General features: G+C 42.7%; 2 protein-coding genes across 2 annotated transcripts; both read right to left on the bottom strand.

Moving 5' to 3' along the window:
- Positions 1-551: 551 nt before the first annotated feature.
- Positions 552-4,947, bottom strand: cdkn1bb (cyclin dependent kinase inhibitor 1Bb). The gene is made up of 3 exons (XM_084335010.1): positions 4,135-4,947; positions 3,651-3,795; positions 552-2,390 (listed from the first exon to the last, which is right to left on the bottom strand). Exons 1-2 carry the CDS (start codon positions 4,607-4,609, stop codon positions 3,662-3,664), a joined length of 609 nt encoding a protein of 202 aa, XP_084191136.1. The 5' UTR covers positions 4,610-4,947; the 3' UTR covers positions 552-2,390; positions 3,651-3,661.
- Positions 4,948-6,291: 1,344 nt separating this feature from the next.
- yars2 (tyrosyl-tRNA synthetase 2, mitochondrial) lies at positions 6,292-15,708 on the bottom strand. The gene is made up of 5 exons (XM_084335006.1): positions 14,925-15,708; positions 13,679-13,846; positions 11,059-11,214; positions 10,356-10,526; positions 6,292-6,635 (listed from the first exon to the last, which is right to left on the bottom strand). The coding sequence occupies exons 1-5, from the start codon at positions 15,701-15,703 to the stop codon at positions 6,476-6,478; spliced, it is 1,434 nt and encodes a 477-aa protein (XP_084191132.1). The 5' UTR covers positions 15,704-15,708; the 3' UTR covers positions 6,292-6,475.
- Between the last annotated feature and the right edge of the window lie 1,702 nt (positions 15,709-17,410).

Here is a 17,410-nt window from a genome sequence, read left to right as displayed (position 1 = left end):
TCAAATCAATACAATTTGACATGTATGAAATTGGATAACTATAGCATTATTTCAAATCATTTCCAGAAATCATACATTTCTTAAGGATAAGGACAGAGAAATGTAGAAACATACAATGGTAAATACTCTGCCTATATCCTGTCATTATCAAATACACTAAGCCTGGATAAATGTTTTTGGAAATACATTTATGTAATTTAGAGTGAAATTTTATTAAATACATGTAAATCTAAATACCTGATTGTTGCTGTGAATATTCATAATATGGGGGGGGGGGTACGAAACACTCTCTCCCTCACCCACACACACAAATTAAGTCAAATATAAGAAAAGTTCTAATATTTTACCTTTGAGAGTATTTTGTGCTCGCTACTTTCTCCTGTGAAAACTATGTGCATGATAACCCAATTTCAAAAGTGCAGCCATACGAATGTTACTGGCTGCAACAAGTGGTCTGCTTTCAGCACTCAATCTGATTGGATAGACGAAATGTCAATCATCAGCCGGCTCAAAAATGCATATCGTCTCACTGCACTGCCCCTATGACAGCGAGGAAAAAGTTTTTCATTCAAAACAAATAAGAGGCTGATGCAATTGAAAGGATTAAATGGAAGTATCCATGTGTATGTCATGGTAAGGTTTTTGTAATACAATTCATTCTAAAAGTGTCAGTCAGATGTATAATGAAGGAAATGCTGTAGTACATGTGTATAGGTGTGCTGAGGTGAGAGTGGGTATTCATTCCACACCAAGTCCAAACATGATCCACAAATCAGATTTAGATTTAATTTTCTTTTTTAATTGATTGCAACATATTTTATAACCACACATTACAAAAATGCACATCAAATTATTTTATTTTTTTTATCAGGCTCAGTTTGCAATCTTATTGATAAGGAAAAAAAACTACCAAAAATATGCTTTTACAAAATAAGACAATTATAATAATGTAAATGCCACTTTGGATAACCATGATCAAAACCCATTTTATTCTACATAAAAAAAAACTTGACATAAATAAGTTAGTATAATTTCTCAGTGTTTTTACAGAGTTATGTACATAGGTACATTTCAAAGATTTACACAAATACACAGGCAGGGTGTGACTGCTGCTCCAAGATGAGCTGTCCTTTTCTTCATGCATGTTGCTGTCTTTGCATATAGCCCATATCTAATGCAAATTAACGGGACGCTTTTGGATGCGCATTTGCATCCTCAGCAGGCTAAGAACATATTGATTAATAAAAAATAAAAAAGGAGAAATTATATATATATATACTATATATATATAGTTTATCACAAAGGAACACAATGTGAAGTCAAAAAAGGCGCAGACAGTGCTGACAACCATTCTGAAGCAACCATGTATTTGGCATTGTAGGACATTCAACCCATTATAGGAAAGCCTCCTCTTGAAAAGCACAAGGCTCGCCCAGACATCTGAGATAACAGTCGAGAAAGAGGATGACTTATAAAACGCTACCTGTGCAGTTTGTATGATCTTTGTCCTTCAGTGAGTACCTCCCAACTCGAAAGGGAACAAACACACCGTTTTAAACGTGGCTGAGGTGTGTGGGAGAACTTAGAGAGAAAACCAGAATATCTAAATTGACGCCAATGCGTCTTTCTGGGAAAATAAATATTGGGCAAATTTAGAAATACTTTTTTTTTTTACGATCAACATATTTATTTTATTGTTGTTGTTGTTGCACCAATTTCCTGGGGTGAAAGAAACCTCAACACAAGAACCCACACTTTGTGACACTGAAATGACAAAAATTATAATAAAATAATAATATAATAAAAGTAAGCTACATCTGTACCGTTCTTCACCACAGAGCTGTGAGGGTGACCTTGTGAAGATACAACTTTGAGGAACTGGATAAGTCGTGATTTTTTTTTCTTTTCTTTTTAAATGTAGCAGATTCTAATAGGAATATGCTTAAAGTCACAATTCCTTAATTAAAAAAAACAAAAAACAAAAAGAAAACAGCATTTTGGAAACATTTATCAAACTACAATGCAATTCTTCAAGTCAAATCAAATTCACGTTTTTTTTTTCTTTTTTTTTTTAAACATAAAAGATTTGTTTTCAAATCAATGTTTTTATGTGCTACATATGGAGAGAAAATATAATATATTATACACAGGTAGTAAAAAAAAATGAGCAAAAAAGGAAATCCAACCTAATTGCACACTGCTACATGGACTGCTTTTAGAGGCAGTAACTTTAATTGAGTGCCACAACTTAGTGTTTCTATTCAGTGCTTGAACAGAGTCCCCTCTCAAAGACTCAGGGGAGTTGATATGTTTCTGATGCTGCGTAGTTCCTCTTCAAAATCACCCAACACTGAGGTTTCCCCATGAAAACGGGAAATAGATCTTCGGCTCTGTAAAACAAACCAGATGGAATAGATTATGAGATTACATTTTGGACATTGTGCAAGTTGACTTAAAAAAAATATATAATAATTAAGTCACACAACTTAAAAAAAAACGTTTGCTTGAGAATGTACCGAATGGTGAAGGCAATTCAGTATACATGGAAAGAAAAAAACAAAGTTCTCTATAGCCTAGAATATCGATTCCCTATAGTTCTCCAATGCATCTGCAAAAAGGCAAGCTGGACTAACTCACAACAGCCAAACTGCAGGCCTTAAGGCTACCCAGTTTAAGCCGTTTCCAAACTAATATTCACCAAGCATAACACTACTTTATTTCAAGAATAAAACACGTATTGACAGGGTTTCTCGGCTGCTACTATACTATAGTAACTATAGTCCTATTGAGCAGAATAGACAGATGTTCAGACAGGGCCTTCTCTGCAGTGTGCAGGCAGCATTAGACCAGCCCCTTCTCCCTCGCGTGAGGGCAGTGGCTGCTGACGTGTTACTATAGTGTTGTTCAGAGGACTTGTTTACAGTTTCGTCGGAAACTCAACCTCGCCGTGGCAGAGAGGTTGTAGTAAAATGTCGCATATGTGTAAAACCTCTCAACTTTAACCCCTTCGGCCACCGTGCACTGTGCGTAAAAAAAAAATAAAACCAATTGATTATGTATGCATTTCTTGCACAATATTGATCGATTATGTTCTCTCGAATATGCATTTCTAAAAGCGCGGAGATCATATTATCCGCGCTTATAGAAATGCATATTCGTGAGAGAACATAAATCAACATTGTGCAAGAAATGCATAAAGAGAGAACATAAATCAATCGATATGCGCTCTTCGACTAGTATGGAAAGTAGACCGCTCCGTAACATAGTCGTACCCATATAAAGTGCATTGTCTGTCGAAGCCTCGCATTTAGTTTTAACACGTCCATTCAAACTATGCACCGTTCTATTTGACATGGAGATCCTATTTAAATATTACTCACAAATGGCTCTATAGAGAGACAGACAATATCGACTGTGTTGAGTGTGCATGCAAATTGTCATTATTATGCCCGACTTTACAGGCAACAGCTGGAAGGAAAATAACTAAACCGATTTTGGGTCATGATGTCCCGTTTCCTTCCATGTGAAAAAAAAATCATATAAACCGTAAGTTTCGAATGGTATAGAACGAACATACACAAACATAAAAACGAACACATAAAAAAAAAACACCGTTTGGGGCTTTGTAGCCTCAGGTTTTTAACCCTTACCTCGCTGCTCCTCACGTCTGCCGCCGGGGACTGGACTTTCGGGGGGTTCGCTCCGCGGAGTGTGTGGTGCTCGAGCTGGTCGGGCAGCGACCCTCCTCCGAACTGGAGGTGTGTGACCTCTTGTGTTGTTGGGCCGAGGGGGGCTCTGCGGGGAGAGGGCACAGCAGCGGGCAGTTAGACATAAAGAGAAGAAAACAAGAAATAAAGTGGGACCGTCAAAAAACAAACCGTGCGAGTCTCTACGGAGAGAGAGTCGTGTTTCATGTCTTAATAATAGTTTCATAAGCAGGCATGCAAAAAAAAATATATAAAAAAAAAAAAAATGTACCGCAGCCTATAGTGACAACAACAACAAACAACGCCACTCTTGGACGGTGGATTTGTGGCATGATGTGTCCGACTTTCTACAAATAATAATCGTCGACTCGCGTACACAATAATAATATCTAATATGATAATATCCAGAAAGGGCTTGGTGTAGTACCGTGGCACGCAGGTCTCTTCCTCGGCCCGGTGCACTGCTCCCGGCACGTCTCCACGGGAGTCGGCTCTTCGCCGCCGCTGCTCACCACGACACAACTATGATTCCCGTTTAGATCCACATTGTTGTTGTTGTTATTCCCAGACGACGGGCAGACGCCCTTCTTGCCCTCCCGCTCCCGCTGCTGCCGGCTGTAGAAATCGGGAACGTCTCTACAATCCACCAGCTCCCACTGCAGCCTCCCGGTCAGCGGCGAGTGGTTGTGGAAGTCGAAGTTCCACCTCTGGGACGCGCTCCCGTCCATCTGCAGCAGATGTCCCTTTAACTCCCTCCTTAACTCTTCGTGGTCCACGGAGCCGAACAGCGCCCTGCAGGCGGACGGCTTCGGGGGCAGCAGCTCCGACACCCGGGCGGCGTCCCCCGGCCCCCCGCCCCGCTCCAGCGTCGGACTCCCACTCGACAGGCGAACGTTTGACATTTTCCAAAAGAATCAAAAGAGAAAAAGAGCTCAGAAAGAACGCGTATCTCCTCCTCCTCCTCGCTCGGCGAGATGATCGGAAACCAGCTCAACACGAACTGCTCCTCAACACGAATGCGTGCATGCCGCCCTGCATGGGTCTGCAGAGGAACGGTACGCGACGAAATGGCAATGAGAGTCAAAGTAGTAGTGTCCGCGGATCATCGAAACAAAACAACGCGGTAACTGTGAGGCCACTCGTGTCAATTATTTCGTCCCGTAGTAGGCGAGGGGAGAAATTGCAGACAAACCGTTTTCAGGACCCAATATGGCGATTGAGAGATGTACTCGGGTTTGAGCAAAACGGAGGCTGACTGGGGTAAAAATGATTGACACGGAAAGCTATTTAACAGAGAAGGGCACTCATTGGTTAAAGAGCGTAGGCCCGCCTACTTTTCTTAAGGTGATCTCGCTACATTGTAACAGTTTTGAGATTTTGCAACATCGCAGCAGTCGGAAATGACACATTGTTGAACATTTACTGTAACAAACTTTGATGAAACCAAAAGTAACTTCACTGCTTTAGAGTGTACAGTAAAACAAAAAAAATCATTATTATGAGGCTGTTGCTTTTGCTCCGAATTAAAGGCTTGTTTTGCGAAGACATAGCCCACTAAAATAAAGGCCCACTATACAGAACTGTAACCTGAGATACTGGTTTAAAAAAAATGCATAGCTTGTTATTCCGATCTTAACAGAAAGTGTACATAATAACATGCAATTGTTTTCAAACATTTAAAAGAAAACTCCAAAAGTATGAAAATGTGCTCAAATATACCACCTTAAAGGGTTTGACACTTCTGAAATGCATAAGCTAACCTAAGGTGTGGGCCATCTGCTTGAGTAGGTACAACCGCTTAGTCAAAACTATTTAACCGTTAAAAAAAAGAAAATAAATGGCAACAAAATAAAATTACATTTGGGTAAATATGTTATCAATATTTCGGTGGCTGTATTTCGACCCATTCTATAGCCTAGATTAACTAAATAGGGGTAAGTCAAGGTCACCACCTCACACACTAATAGGGTAAACTAAGACATATGTAATTAAAGTATAAATATAACCCACAATCTATAAGTCTTAGATTACATAAATATAATGTATATAAAATGTGGTCACAGTTATGTCTCACTCACTCTCATATATATATATATATGTGTGTGTGTGTGTGTGTGTGTGTATAGCTCAAATACATTCATTCCTTATTTTCTGGTTAATTTTTCCCAACTTTGTGGGAGAACATGACCATTTTCAGACAGATGTTGTGCTGCACTGCTCATCACATTTCAACCAAACACCTACCTGTTAGCAAAGGATAAATAATGCAATTTCATTTGAATGTGAGTGACTATTAAACTCCTGGCTGTAGCCATGTCTTCACACCAGCAGCTTTCTGTTCCACCCTTGTGATGAAAAGGACAAGACTGACCCCTAATGGTTACTTTGGAAAACTGCAGTTTCACTAAAACATTACCATGGCACTAAAACCACTGGAGGTAGTACAAAACCAGTGAACCATATTCATTCCATCACATATATTTTTAATACCATACCTTCAGATCACAGTGAGTAATAACATCCATACACCAGTATCTGAATATATATATATATATACATATACACACACACAACATCCACAGGTCAAGGATGCAGACTATACCAATAATCCATTATGTCCCAAGATGTCCCGTGTCCATCAGTGTCCCCTCACTGGTCGCGACAGGGTGGAGCTGCCCTTCCTTCACCAGTAAACCAGCCCCTCGTTCTCCAGGAGGTGCAGCCTGGTTCTCCAGGAGGTGCAGCCTCATTCTCCGGGAGGTGCAGCCTCAGAGTCGGAGCCACTTGATGATGTGGAAGTTCTTCTTGCCGACCCTGAGCAGCGTCAGGCCGTTGGAGAGGATATGGAGTCCTGGCGTCAGCACCTGCTCCGGCGTGTCCATCTGAGTGTGGTTGACCCACAGCGCTCCCTCAGACACCATGCGATACCTGCACAGACACGGTGACACGACAAGGATGACGTGTTGCAGGCTGGGAATAGATTCCCTCTACTTAATCAGACATAAGACGTATCATCATGTTCTGTGTCTTGAGAGGTCAGCCCTGAACCCCCCCCCCCCCCCCCCCCGGATAAGGTTACCTGGAGAGCAGACGTCTAGTCAACTGCAGACGCTGTTTCCTCATCTATTTCAACAACTTTCCTTGAGATGGGCCTCTACTACAGTTGAGAATAGTTGAAGAAATAGCGTCTGCAGTTCACTAGAGGTTTGCTCTCCCGCTGAGCTCTTGAGACACAGAACAGCCGAGCTCTACGAGACACAGAACAGCCGAGCTCTACGAGACACAGAACAGCAGAGCTCTACGAGACACAGAACAGCCGAGCTCTACGAGACACAGAACAGCCGAGCTCTACGAGACACAGAACAGCCGAGCTCTACGAGACACAGAACAGCCGAGCTCTACGAGACAGAACAGCAGAGCTCTACGAGACACAGAACAGCAGAGCTCTACGAGACACAGAACAGCAGAGCTCTACGAGACACAGAACAGCAGAGCTCTACGAGACACAGACAGCAGAGCTCTACGAGACACAGAACAGCCGAGCTCTACGAGACACAGAACAGCAGAGCTCTACGAGACACAGAACAGCAGAGCTCTACGAGACACAGAACAGCAGAGCTCTACGAGACAGACAGCAGAGCTCTACGAGACACAGAACAGCAGAGCTCTACGAGACACAGAACAGCAGAGCTCTACGAGACACAGAACAGCAGAGCTCTACGAGACACAGACAGCAGAGCTCTACGAGACACAGAACAGCAGAGGTCTACGAGACACAGAACAGCAGAGCTCTACGAGACACAGAACAGCAGAGCTCTACGAGACACAGACAGCAGAGCTCTACGAGACACAGAACAGCAGAGCTCTACGAGACACAGACAGCAGAGCTCTACGAGACACAGAACAGCAGAGCTCTACGAGACACAGACAGCAGAGCTCTACGAGACACAGAACAGCAGAGTTATGTCTGATTATCACATGTCCTTCTCACAACAGAATGACAGGATTCAGGTTCAAAATCAGCTAAATGTCCCTTTAACCCTTTAATCGCCAAGGACGCCGTAACACGTCATTCCCCGCCATGCTTAATCTGCCAATGACGCCGTAACACATCATTGAGATCAATATTTCAAAAATCTGTGATGGCAATCATATTTCTCCCGCGGAGACTTGAGATCTACTGTTGATCCCCTCTCAACTCTCCAACGGTTCAAGAGTGCCAGCTGGTGGCCCATCGGCGGATCGCCCAAACAGCAAACCGGAAACGGAAACTGGTGCTCATCCAAATTCGGTCCGACCACTCGCTATAGCTCCCGGGACTCGAGCTCGACACAATGGATAGCGATCGGTTACCAATAACTCGATAAACAACATGATTTGGACGTATATACTATTATACAACCAGGAGATGTATCGCATATTTCAACATCCCATAATAGCAATCTTTTTGCTCCACGCTCATCGCCCAACGGCCCGAGGAGACTGGGGTAAGTTTCAGCGTTTATTTTTACCGTGTTCGATACAAACTGCTCTGATGATCATATCACCCACACTACATGAATCATCTAACGTTGGCCACGGAATTATAAACGACCCCCCCCACCCCATCCGGTCAACATCAGATGATAAGTAGTAACTTCTAGAAGCACGTACATTTGAAATTTTTTATCAGGCGCCGATCGCTATCAAACTGTATTTGATCATCAATATAATGCATTTAGGGCTATAAATCACGTTCTGCAGAATGCTGCAGAAAACGATAAAAACATATTTATACTTTAGACCGTATTTTAGTATGAATATGTGAATGAAAAAGTCGAACGTTGCTACATCCTAAACGATAAATAATTGACGTTGAATGGGCCATAGTAATGTCAATTTAGCAATACAATTTAAAAAGTTATAGCCCTGCAAAGAAGGGGAACTTCTCCATAGACAAATAGAGCTGGCAGAGGATGGTATAAGGATGTACATAAGCGTGGCAGAGAAAGGGTTAAAAGAGAAATTCTGGCATTAATGGAGTTTTTATTTATTCATCTCCAGTAGCTACAAATTACTTTCAGTCTATCTGACACCTTTAGTTCCATGACTTCCATCCAGTGCCACGTCAGAAGTTTTGAATTTAAAGTTTATCGACCTAAAAGCTCCCAGTGCTCCCAAAATGTAACTACTAACAAACACCAGAGACACACCATTTATCATTGTGACAACCGTGTCATCCATCTCGTGTTTAACACTCCCTCAGGATCATTTTCAAAAAAAGAAAGAAAAGAAACGGACATAGGGTGTCAGAAAACTCACTTCCCGCTTCCTCTGTCCACACTAACAACTTCCTTGTGAGCGAGGAGGGACAACATGATATAAATTATTTCCTTAAAAAAAACTATGGCATATCTATTATCTATGGTTAGCGCTTGATTTCTTTTCCACTCAAGATCTGTCGATGAAATCAACTAATGGATTAATGGATAAATCCTACGACTATTAGTTGACTAAGAATTTCTTTAGTCGAGGACCGCACTGGTAAAAACAAACTGAAGTCACCAAACGCCATTTTCTATTGGATTTCTAGAAATGCAGTACTTTTTTTTTTTTATTGTTTTGCCATCAAAAGGAGTAGCAACATATGCACAAAAACTCTTGACAAATACATGTCTGAAAGGGCTAAAAATGCTAATGAGGTGAGGAAAAGACCATCACTCTGGCATTTTGTTCTCCTCTTTCCAACAGTGTATACAAATTCTAAATACATCTGTGGGTTAATGCTACTGCAAAGATAAGACCTGCATACATGTCTTTCATTTGAGGAATTCTATTCTTCATAATGCTTGTACCTTGGGCCTGTAATAGCGGTGGATCTTTTAACCCTTTCACTGCCACACGACAGAAGGTTAAATGCGGAGCTAATGATGCTAATGATGGAGCATCGCCGTCGGTTGTGTGATAGTAAAGGGCTAACCTTCTGTATTGTCGCAGTGAAAGGGTTATCCGGCTGTCGTGTGGCAGTGAAAGGGTTAAAGGTTGATATAATAATGATAGTTTGGATCAGGAAACGGCAGATAGCCTAATTTCTTTCGACACCGACTGGTTTGGGTCTGATTCTGCATGTGACTATAAACCAGCCAGGCTGTAAAGAGGGGTCTGGTGTGGTTCTATTGAGCCCATTTTCATTCAAATATCTTGAGGTGAGAAGTCAAGGGACCCCTTTCAAAATGGCCACACCCATGGCATTTCCCTCCCCATCGAATCTAAACTAGCTTAGAATAGATAGTAAACTAGCATGACATGGCTGGTTGTACCTTTGGATTGGTGCTCTTCAAAGATGAATAAATCAAACGGCAGGATATCACCAACATAAACGGACGACATTGATCGTTTTTAAAAACGTCCTATCGGCATAGATCTGAACGCGTGATTGATTGATTGATTGAAAACTTTATTAACAGATTGCAGAATGGGTACAGTACAGCTCAATACACACAATTGTTAAGGGGTGCAGACCAGAGAAAGACTTTCGTCTTGTTTACATCAGGGTCCCCCATTTTCAATTCATCAGGAATGTCAGCAATGAGAAAGTGAGGCTCCCATTGTTTGCCGTGGTCACTCAGAAGTAGGAATGGAGGGGTGAAGAAGTGTCTCTAGCCTCACCCTTTGGGCCCCTGGGGGATGGCGTTGGCCATGCGGCAGGCGTCCAGCAGGGTGGTCCCTGGCTCCAGCAGCAGCTCGTTGAAGGGAGCCTCTCTGAAGAGCTCCTGCAGCTCCTCGTCACTCATCTGCTCCAAGGCCTGCACGTTACTGTGGTACAGTGCATTGGTGCATCTATAGAAACACAAACAATCACATTATCAGTTGAATATGTGTGGCAATTCTAGGTGTAGGGGTGGCAGAATAAAACAGACCGACGAGTGGCGTTTCCCAAAATAATACTTTTCCTTTATTTTCCAATCAAACATTTCATGGTTCGCCTCACGCTCTCTCCGACTTCAATTTAGACCGTCTGCCGGGCGGCTTTTCCGCTTGCCGGTCTGTCTCCTTGCCCCTGATATGAGAGAGTGAGAGGGTGTCCTTGGGCCCTATTTTGTTCACCCTCCTCAACACGCGCACCGCGTCGTGATGTGCCAATTGGTCTTGATGGCCTTCTAGTGACAGGTGCGTCTGGAAGCGGACGGCCAAATATGGGCAGCGCCTAGCCATTGGGCCGTTACATAGCGTCCTTCAATCACCAAGCCCAGTGGTGGCTTGGGGTTGCCACATATTGCATAAGCAAATCTCTCTCTTCCTACCCCTCTCTATCTACCCCTCTACCTCTCTACCTCCCTCTACCTCCCTCTCTCTCCACCTACCTACCTACCTTTTGGCACTCTCCAGGCCCTCCTTGCCATGGACCAGTTTAGTGACTTCAGCCGCCAGGCGTTTCTGGGCATGTCGTTTGCCTGGCTCCTCCTTCTGCTGCTCCATCACCTTCTTCACCTCCTCCAGAGGCAGGAAGGTGAACAGCTTCAGGTACCTGCAGCACCACAGCACACACACCACATCAACCTCCAACCACAGAACAGCCAGAGCCTAGGATAACAGCATTTAGAAGGGCTGGGAGGTGTCCAGAATATTAAACAACCAGTACAATGATGTTAATTCAGTCAGGAAATGCTTATTGTGGAATCATGTGAATGTCAGGAGTGTCATTCTTTCAGCTCCAGATGCATCGTTTGATCTGTTATAACAGTTTCAGTAGTGCACCCTCTGAGCACAGCCAACTCTCAGTATGTTGAGGGGGCGTGGCCTTCTGTTCATTGAAGGGAGGTGTCAAGTTAGTATCATAATACATGAAGCTTTCAAATGTAAACACATTCGTGAGCCCATGTGGTTGCTATGAGAGTTTAACATTGCTGTGCTAGCAGGTGATATATAAATGGGTCAGTTGCTGTGGATGTTTTTGAACCACTAAAATTAACTAAATTGTAGCAAACTAAGTTTCATTACTTTGTTTGTGGACTAGCTAGCTGATATAATTTTACAACTACTGACAATTTACAGTCCGACTGATTGGTTGGTAACCAGAGTATATTACGCAATGTTTTCAGGGAAGTAGATAGGATATCTGACATGGTTTGATACTGTTGATATCCAGGGGGATGGAGATCAAAGGGCTTTAGTCATAATTTTTACAACAACATGTTGGTCAATTTTACAACATACCTTCTGTTAAAAAAATGCAATGAGATTGAAAAACACGATTTACATTGTACTGAATTTTACGTTATGCCATCATGAAATTAATAAAAAAAATTGTACTTTGCAGCAGTATTATAAAGATTCTGGAAAACTCTCTTCTTAAATATACCACATTGAATGAAAAAGCACCATGACAACTGTATTATAAAAGAAAATCAAAAATGTAATTTGCACTAGCAAACCAATACTGTCACATTTGACCCACATTAGATGATTGGTATAACGCTGCCCACGGAATTATAAACGCCCCCTAGCCCATCCGGTCAACATCAGATGACGTGTAGTAACTTCTAGAAGTACGTCTAGTTGGAATTTTTTATATCGCGCTGATTGCCATAAAACTGTATTGCATCATCAATATAATGTATTTGGGGCTATAGATCACGTTCTGGAGAAAGCTGCAGAAAGAGATGAAAACATACTTATACATTAGACCATACTTTACTATGAATATGTGAATGAAAAAGTTTAACGTTGCTACACAATGAACAATACATATAGGACTTTGAATGGGCCCTAATAATGGCAATGTAGCAATAGAATTTAAAAAGTTATAGCCCTGCAAAGAAGGGGACTTTCTCTATAGACAAATAGAGCCGGCAACCGACGGTTGATAATGAATTTAACCCATGGCAGCCAAAGTGTTAAAAAAGGGAAAATAAAAAACATTTGTCCATGTAATTTATTATCATGTCTCATGTCTCAGCCTGTATTTATCTCAGCATGTCTGTTTCTACTGAGGTGGCCAAACTGAGGTGGCCAAATCTATTTGTGACCGGAAGGGTCAGTGCAGCTGTTGCTAAGAACCACAAGCCCCACGGGCCCAAGAACTGATGAGGTGACGATTTTGGCTGACCAGGCAGCATTATCAGGATCTACAATAATGTATAATATCTATGAATCAATCCATTCATCATTTGTAAGAATGTATAGACAAATATCTACAAATATGTGTACCATTAAAATGTGTTATTATTATATGGTATCAAAACAAGCAAATGCCTAGGTGTTACCATGACTCCTTCTGAAACCACCAGGAGACAGACGTAATTCTAGATCCTTGCCATTTCAACTGTTTACCTTATATAGGCATTTGTTAAAGCCCTGAACCTTGCTGCTAATTTTGAAGAAAGCCACCTCATTCGCTCAGAACACCAACCAGAAAACTATAAAATGACAATGTGATGGGGGCCACGGGACACACTTCTGCTGTACCCCAAAAGTTAAGTTTGTTTGTGTTTGTGTAAATACTCTGTAATATTGAATATTCACTCTAATAAATATTTGATTGCTAACACCCTCTCCTCATCTTTCAAGGTCAATAAAAGAACGCTTTAACAATATCACATGCCAAATGACACTAGTTATTTGGTAATGCTTTTACTAGCTAGCTACTAGGGTACATTTGAAAGTAAGAAATGTAACGTAATTCTAAAGAAACGTCCTTGTAAATTCGCTCAATGCTGGTTGATTTTAGCAGCAGGACATGAGATGAGACTCATAGGCTTCTGTGTCAAGTAGTCAGCTTAGGCTACTTAACCTATGGGTCGGGACAGTAAGTCATGGGCCCGATTCTAGTGGGTCCCCCATACCGAGTATCAGTATGCCGTAATGAGCCTGTGTCCCACTAGATTTGGTCAGTTAGGGTCCTGGGCTGCTTAGGTGATGTGCCTTCAGAACCCATATTTAGAGTGTGTGTACTGATCGTGTGCCGTTAGCTAGCGTCAAGCTCAACCCACCACTCCACATGGCTGTCAAGCTGCCTGAGGAAGAACTGGTACAGCTCAAATGGAGAAGTCTTGTCTCTGTTGAGCCACACCGCATTGCCCGCCGTCTTCCCCAGCTTGTCCCCCATGGAGCTGGTCACCAAGGGGATGGTTAGGCCATACACCTCCTCTCCACTCATTCTGTTAGAAGGGGAAAAATGTATTAGTGATATTATGTGTTAGACTAAAATGGTAAATGGTGCCATTTTTATCCAAAGCGCTTTACAATTTGTTCCTCACATTTTTACACATTCACACACCAACTGCGGAGGCAACGATGCAAGGTGCCAACCTGCTCATCGGGAGCAGTTAGGGGTTAAGTGTCATGCTCAAGGACACTTCGACACCCTGCCCGGGAGGAGCGGGAATCGAACCGGGAACCTCCAGGTTACCAGGCGACTGCTTTACCTCCCTTTTCAAAGGTACTCACAGTTGCACGAGGGTTTTGGACAGAGAAACGCAATGGTTTCAAAGCTCGGTGTTGCTAATAAACATTTAAAATAATTTGTATAAACTGGTCAACAATGCTCAAAACAGCTTTAGATAGATAGATATCACAGCGCAGGCGCATCAGGCACCCAATGCTAGAAATAAAGCTGTGTTGACCAGTTTATAAAAATAATTTAAAATGTGTATGAGCAACGCCGAGCTTTCAAACCATTGCGTTTCTCTGTCCAAAACCCCTGCGATGTCTGCGATACTTGTACAACAAGCGTTTCGCGGAGGACCAGTTCTTCAGAGTTAATTATAGGATTTTCCTATGGAGGAATAAGGGACTGTGTATTCACCCGCCCAACCCTGTTGAATGAATGAATGAAAACTTTATTTAACAGATTGCAGAATGAATGGGTACAATACAGTACGGCTCAATACATACAATTGTTAAGGGGATGCAGACCAGAGAAAGACTTTCGTCTTGTTTACATCAGGGTCCCCCATTTTCAATTCATAGTGACATTTATGACATACAACATATACGACATGACATTTATGGCATAGGGACATACACATTGGCGTGCATCAGTCACGAAAGGGGCTATGCAGCATTGGTCTGCAATATACAATAGATCTACGCTATTTCCTGATTGAGCAAATAGCATGTGTTAATCAACTGCAACAAACTGGATATACATTGCTGTCAAGTTTGTTAAGTATCTATTTCACAATATTGCATGCCAGTGCACAAGGTGGGTCTTATTATATGGAGAGAGGCATTTACTTGTGAATGAAGTCATGGCCAGACATCAAGTTGCCTAGCTGGTCAGTGCCTCCAAGCTGAATCTTGCAGCCATAGATTTGGTTTAAGTGGTAGAAGTCATACGCTTGGAAGACTTGGTAGCAGAACTCTGTCAAGCTCATGCCATCTGAGCTCTTCATCCTGGACTGAACACTGTGCCTGCTGAGCATGGTGCCCATCCTGAAGTGCCTGCCAGCCTCGGACAGAAACGCCACCACATTCCGGTCCTTGTACCAAGACAGATTGTTCAGTACACTCAGACCGCCGAGCTTTTTTGAACCGTCGTGAAAGTTCAATTCGTGGTTGGTGAAAATCCGTTGGATACTCTCCCTGATGCCGTTTGTATTTTCCACAATAATGTCTTTGGAGAGCCTTTCCCTCTCGCTCGTTTTCCCACTGGGGTCGCCGATCTGCGCCGTCGCCCCTCCGAGCACAGCGAGGACGTCGTGCCCCGCACCTCGGAAGTGCAGAAGGCCGATGATAGCGAGCAGGTTCCCCACGTGAAGGCTGTCCGCCGTGGGGTCGAACCCACAGTAGACCGTCTGACAGCCGGCCTGCAACAACCGAGGGAGTTGGTCTTGTGCTGCTTTTTCGGGGAAGGCGTCCTTCAGAATGCCTCGTTTGTTCAGAGAGAATAGCAGCCCGCTGTGTGTAATAGCAGGAGAGCAATGGAATCGAGATCTAAAGGTAAACCAATTGTGTGGTTTATTTCGAAGAACGCATGATCCATGCCGCGATGCATAACTGCAATTCCTTGCCATGGACGCCGCCATGTTGGACAATGTGACAAGACAAGAGGGAGGAGCATACTGCAGCATTGTGGAGGAGGAAAAAGAAAAGACGGCAGCGTGCATAACTTAAAGGAGTACAGCACCATCTAGTGGTGTATACCATATAGCATGGTAGAAAATGAGAATGTGGAATGAATGAATGAATGAATGAATGAATGAATGAATGAATGAATGAATGAATGAATGAATGATGAATGAAAACTTTATTTAACCGATTGCAGAATGGGTACAATACAGTACGGCTCAATACACACAATTGTTAAGGGGATGCAGACCAGAGAAAGACGTTTGTCTTGTTTACATCAGGGTCCCCCATTTTCAATTCATATTGACATTTATGACATACTCAACATACATGACATTTATGGCATAGGGACATATAGGTATTTAGTACTGATACATTTGTGACGGTATTCAAATATACAGTACTGTTACTCATAGATCCTGACAGAGTATATACATATGATGGGGAGGGGACTGTACATTAGGAGGGGGTGGGTGGGTGGGAGAGAAATATACATATATACGGCGGGGAGGGAATATATACATGCGGTGGGGAGGAGACTGTCTATTAGGAGGGGGTGGGGGGTTTGGACATTTACGGTGGCCAGTTTAGAATTGCAGCCTCCCGTAGGTGCTCTTTAAGAGCGGTTTTGAATGTGGGTAGGGATTCACATTCCTTTACAGCTTTGGGTAGGGCGTTCCACATTGATGTGGCATAATTGCGAAACGTGTTTAGTCCCTTGTTTGAGCCGAATCTGGGTTTAACATGATTTGTTGAGCTTCCTCTGGTGTTGTGGTCGTGGTATTCACTGACCTTTGGGAAGTATTTTGACATGTACATGGGTACCTTTATTCGTGTAGTGTATCTTGTAGACCAGGCCCATTGCAAGTTGCTGTACTCTGTCGTCTACTCTAAGCCATCCTAGGTTGTCAAAGTGTGCAGGGGTGAGGTGGGTTCTAGGGGTAAGGTCAAGTAGTAGTCTGACTAGTTTGTTTTGTGATGTTTGTAATCTTGTTTTTAGCGCCTTTGAGGTGCTTTGGTACCATGAGCGAGGTGCAAGCATAGTCGTAGTACCCTTGAATGAGTGCTCCTGCCAGAGTCTTCAGGGTGTTCTTGTTTACCAGAGAGGAGATCCGGTACAAGAATCTAGTTCGTTGGTTGACTTTTTTTTATTACATTGGATGCCATTTTGTCACAGGAAAGATTTGTCTCTAGGATGGAACCCAGGTAGGTAATTTCATCTTTCCTTGTGACAATATTGTCACCCACTGTAACTGAGAAGCCGTCGGTCTTGCTGAGTTTGTTATTTGAACCGAAGAGAATGGACTCTGTTTTGCCCATGTGTAATGATAGTTTGTTATCAGCGAGCCATATGCAGATTTTGCCTAGTTCCGAGCTGAGGTTTTTTTCAACCTGCAACTTGTTCTTGTCAGAGACCAGCAGGGCTAAGTCGTCCGCAAACAGGAACAAGTTGACGACATGTCATTTGCATAAATTAGGAACAGTAGCGGTCCTAGTATGCTTCCTTGTGGAACACCACAGCTCACTGTGAGGGGGGGGATAGAGTACCGTTTACCTCCACCATCTGTTCTCTCCCCTCCAGGTAGGATTGCATCCAGCTCACTGATAAACTATCAAAACCAATTGCTTTTAGCTTGTCAATCAGAATAGAG

Source organism: Notolepis coatsorum, assembly GCF_963971535.1.
Source record: "Notolepis coatsorum genome assembly, chromosome: 18".
Classification (NCBI taxonomy): domain Eukaryota; kingdom Metazoa; phylum Chordata; class Actinopteri; order Aulopiformes; family Paralepididae; genus Notolepis; species Notolepis coatsorum.
The sequence above is the reverse complement of the archived record's forward strand: the minus strand, read 5'-3'. Positions and strand labels throughout refer to the sequence as shown.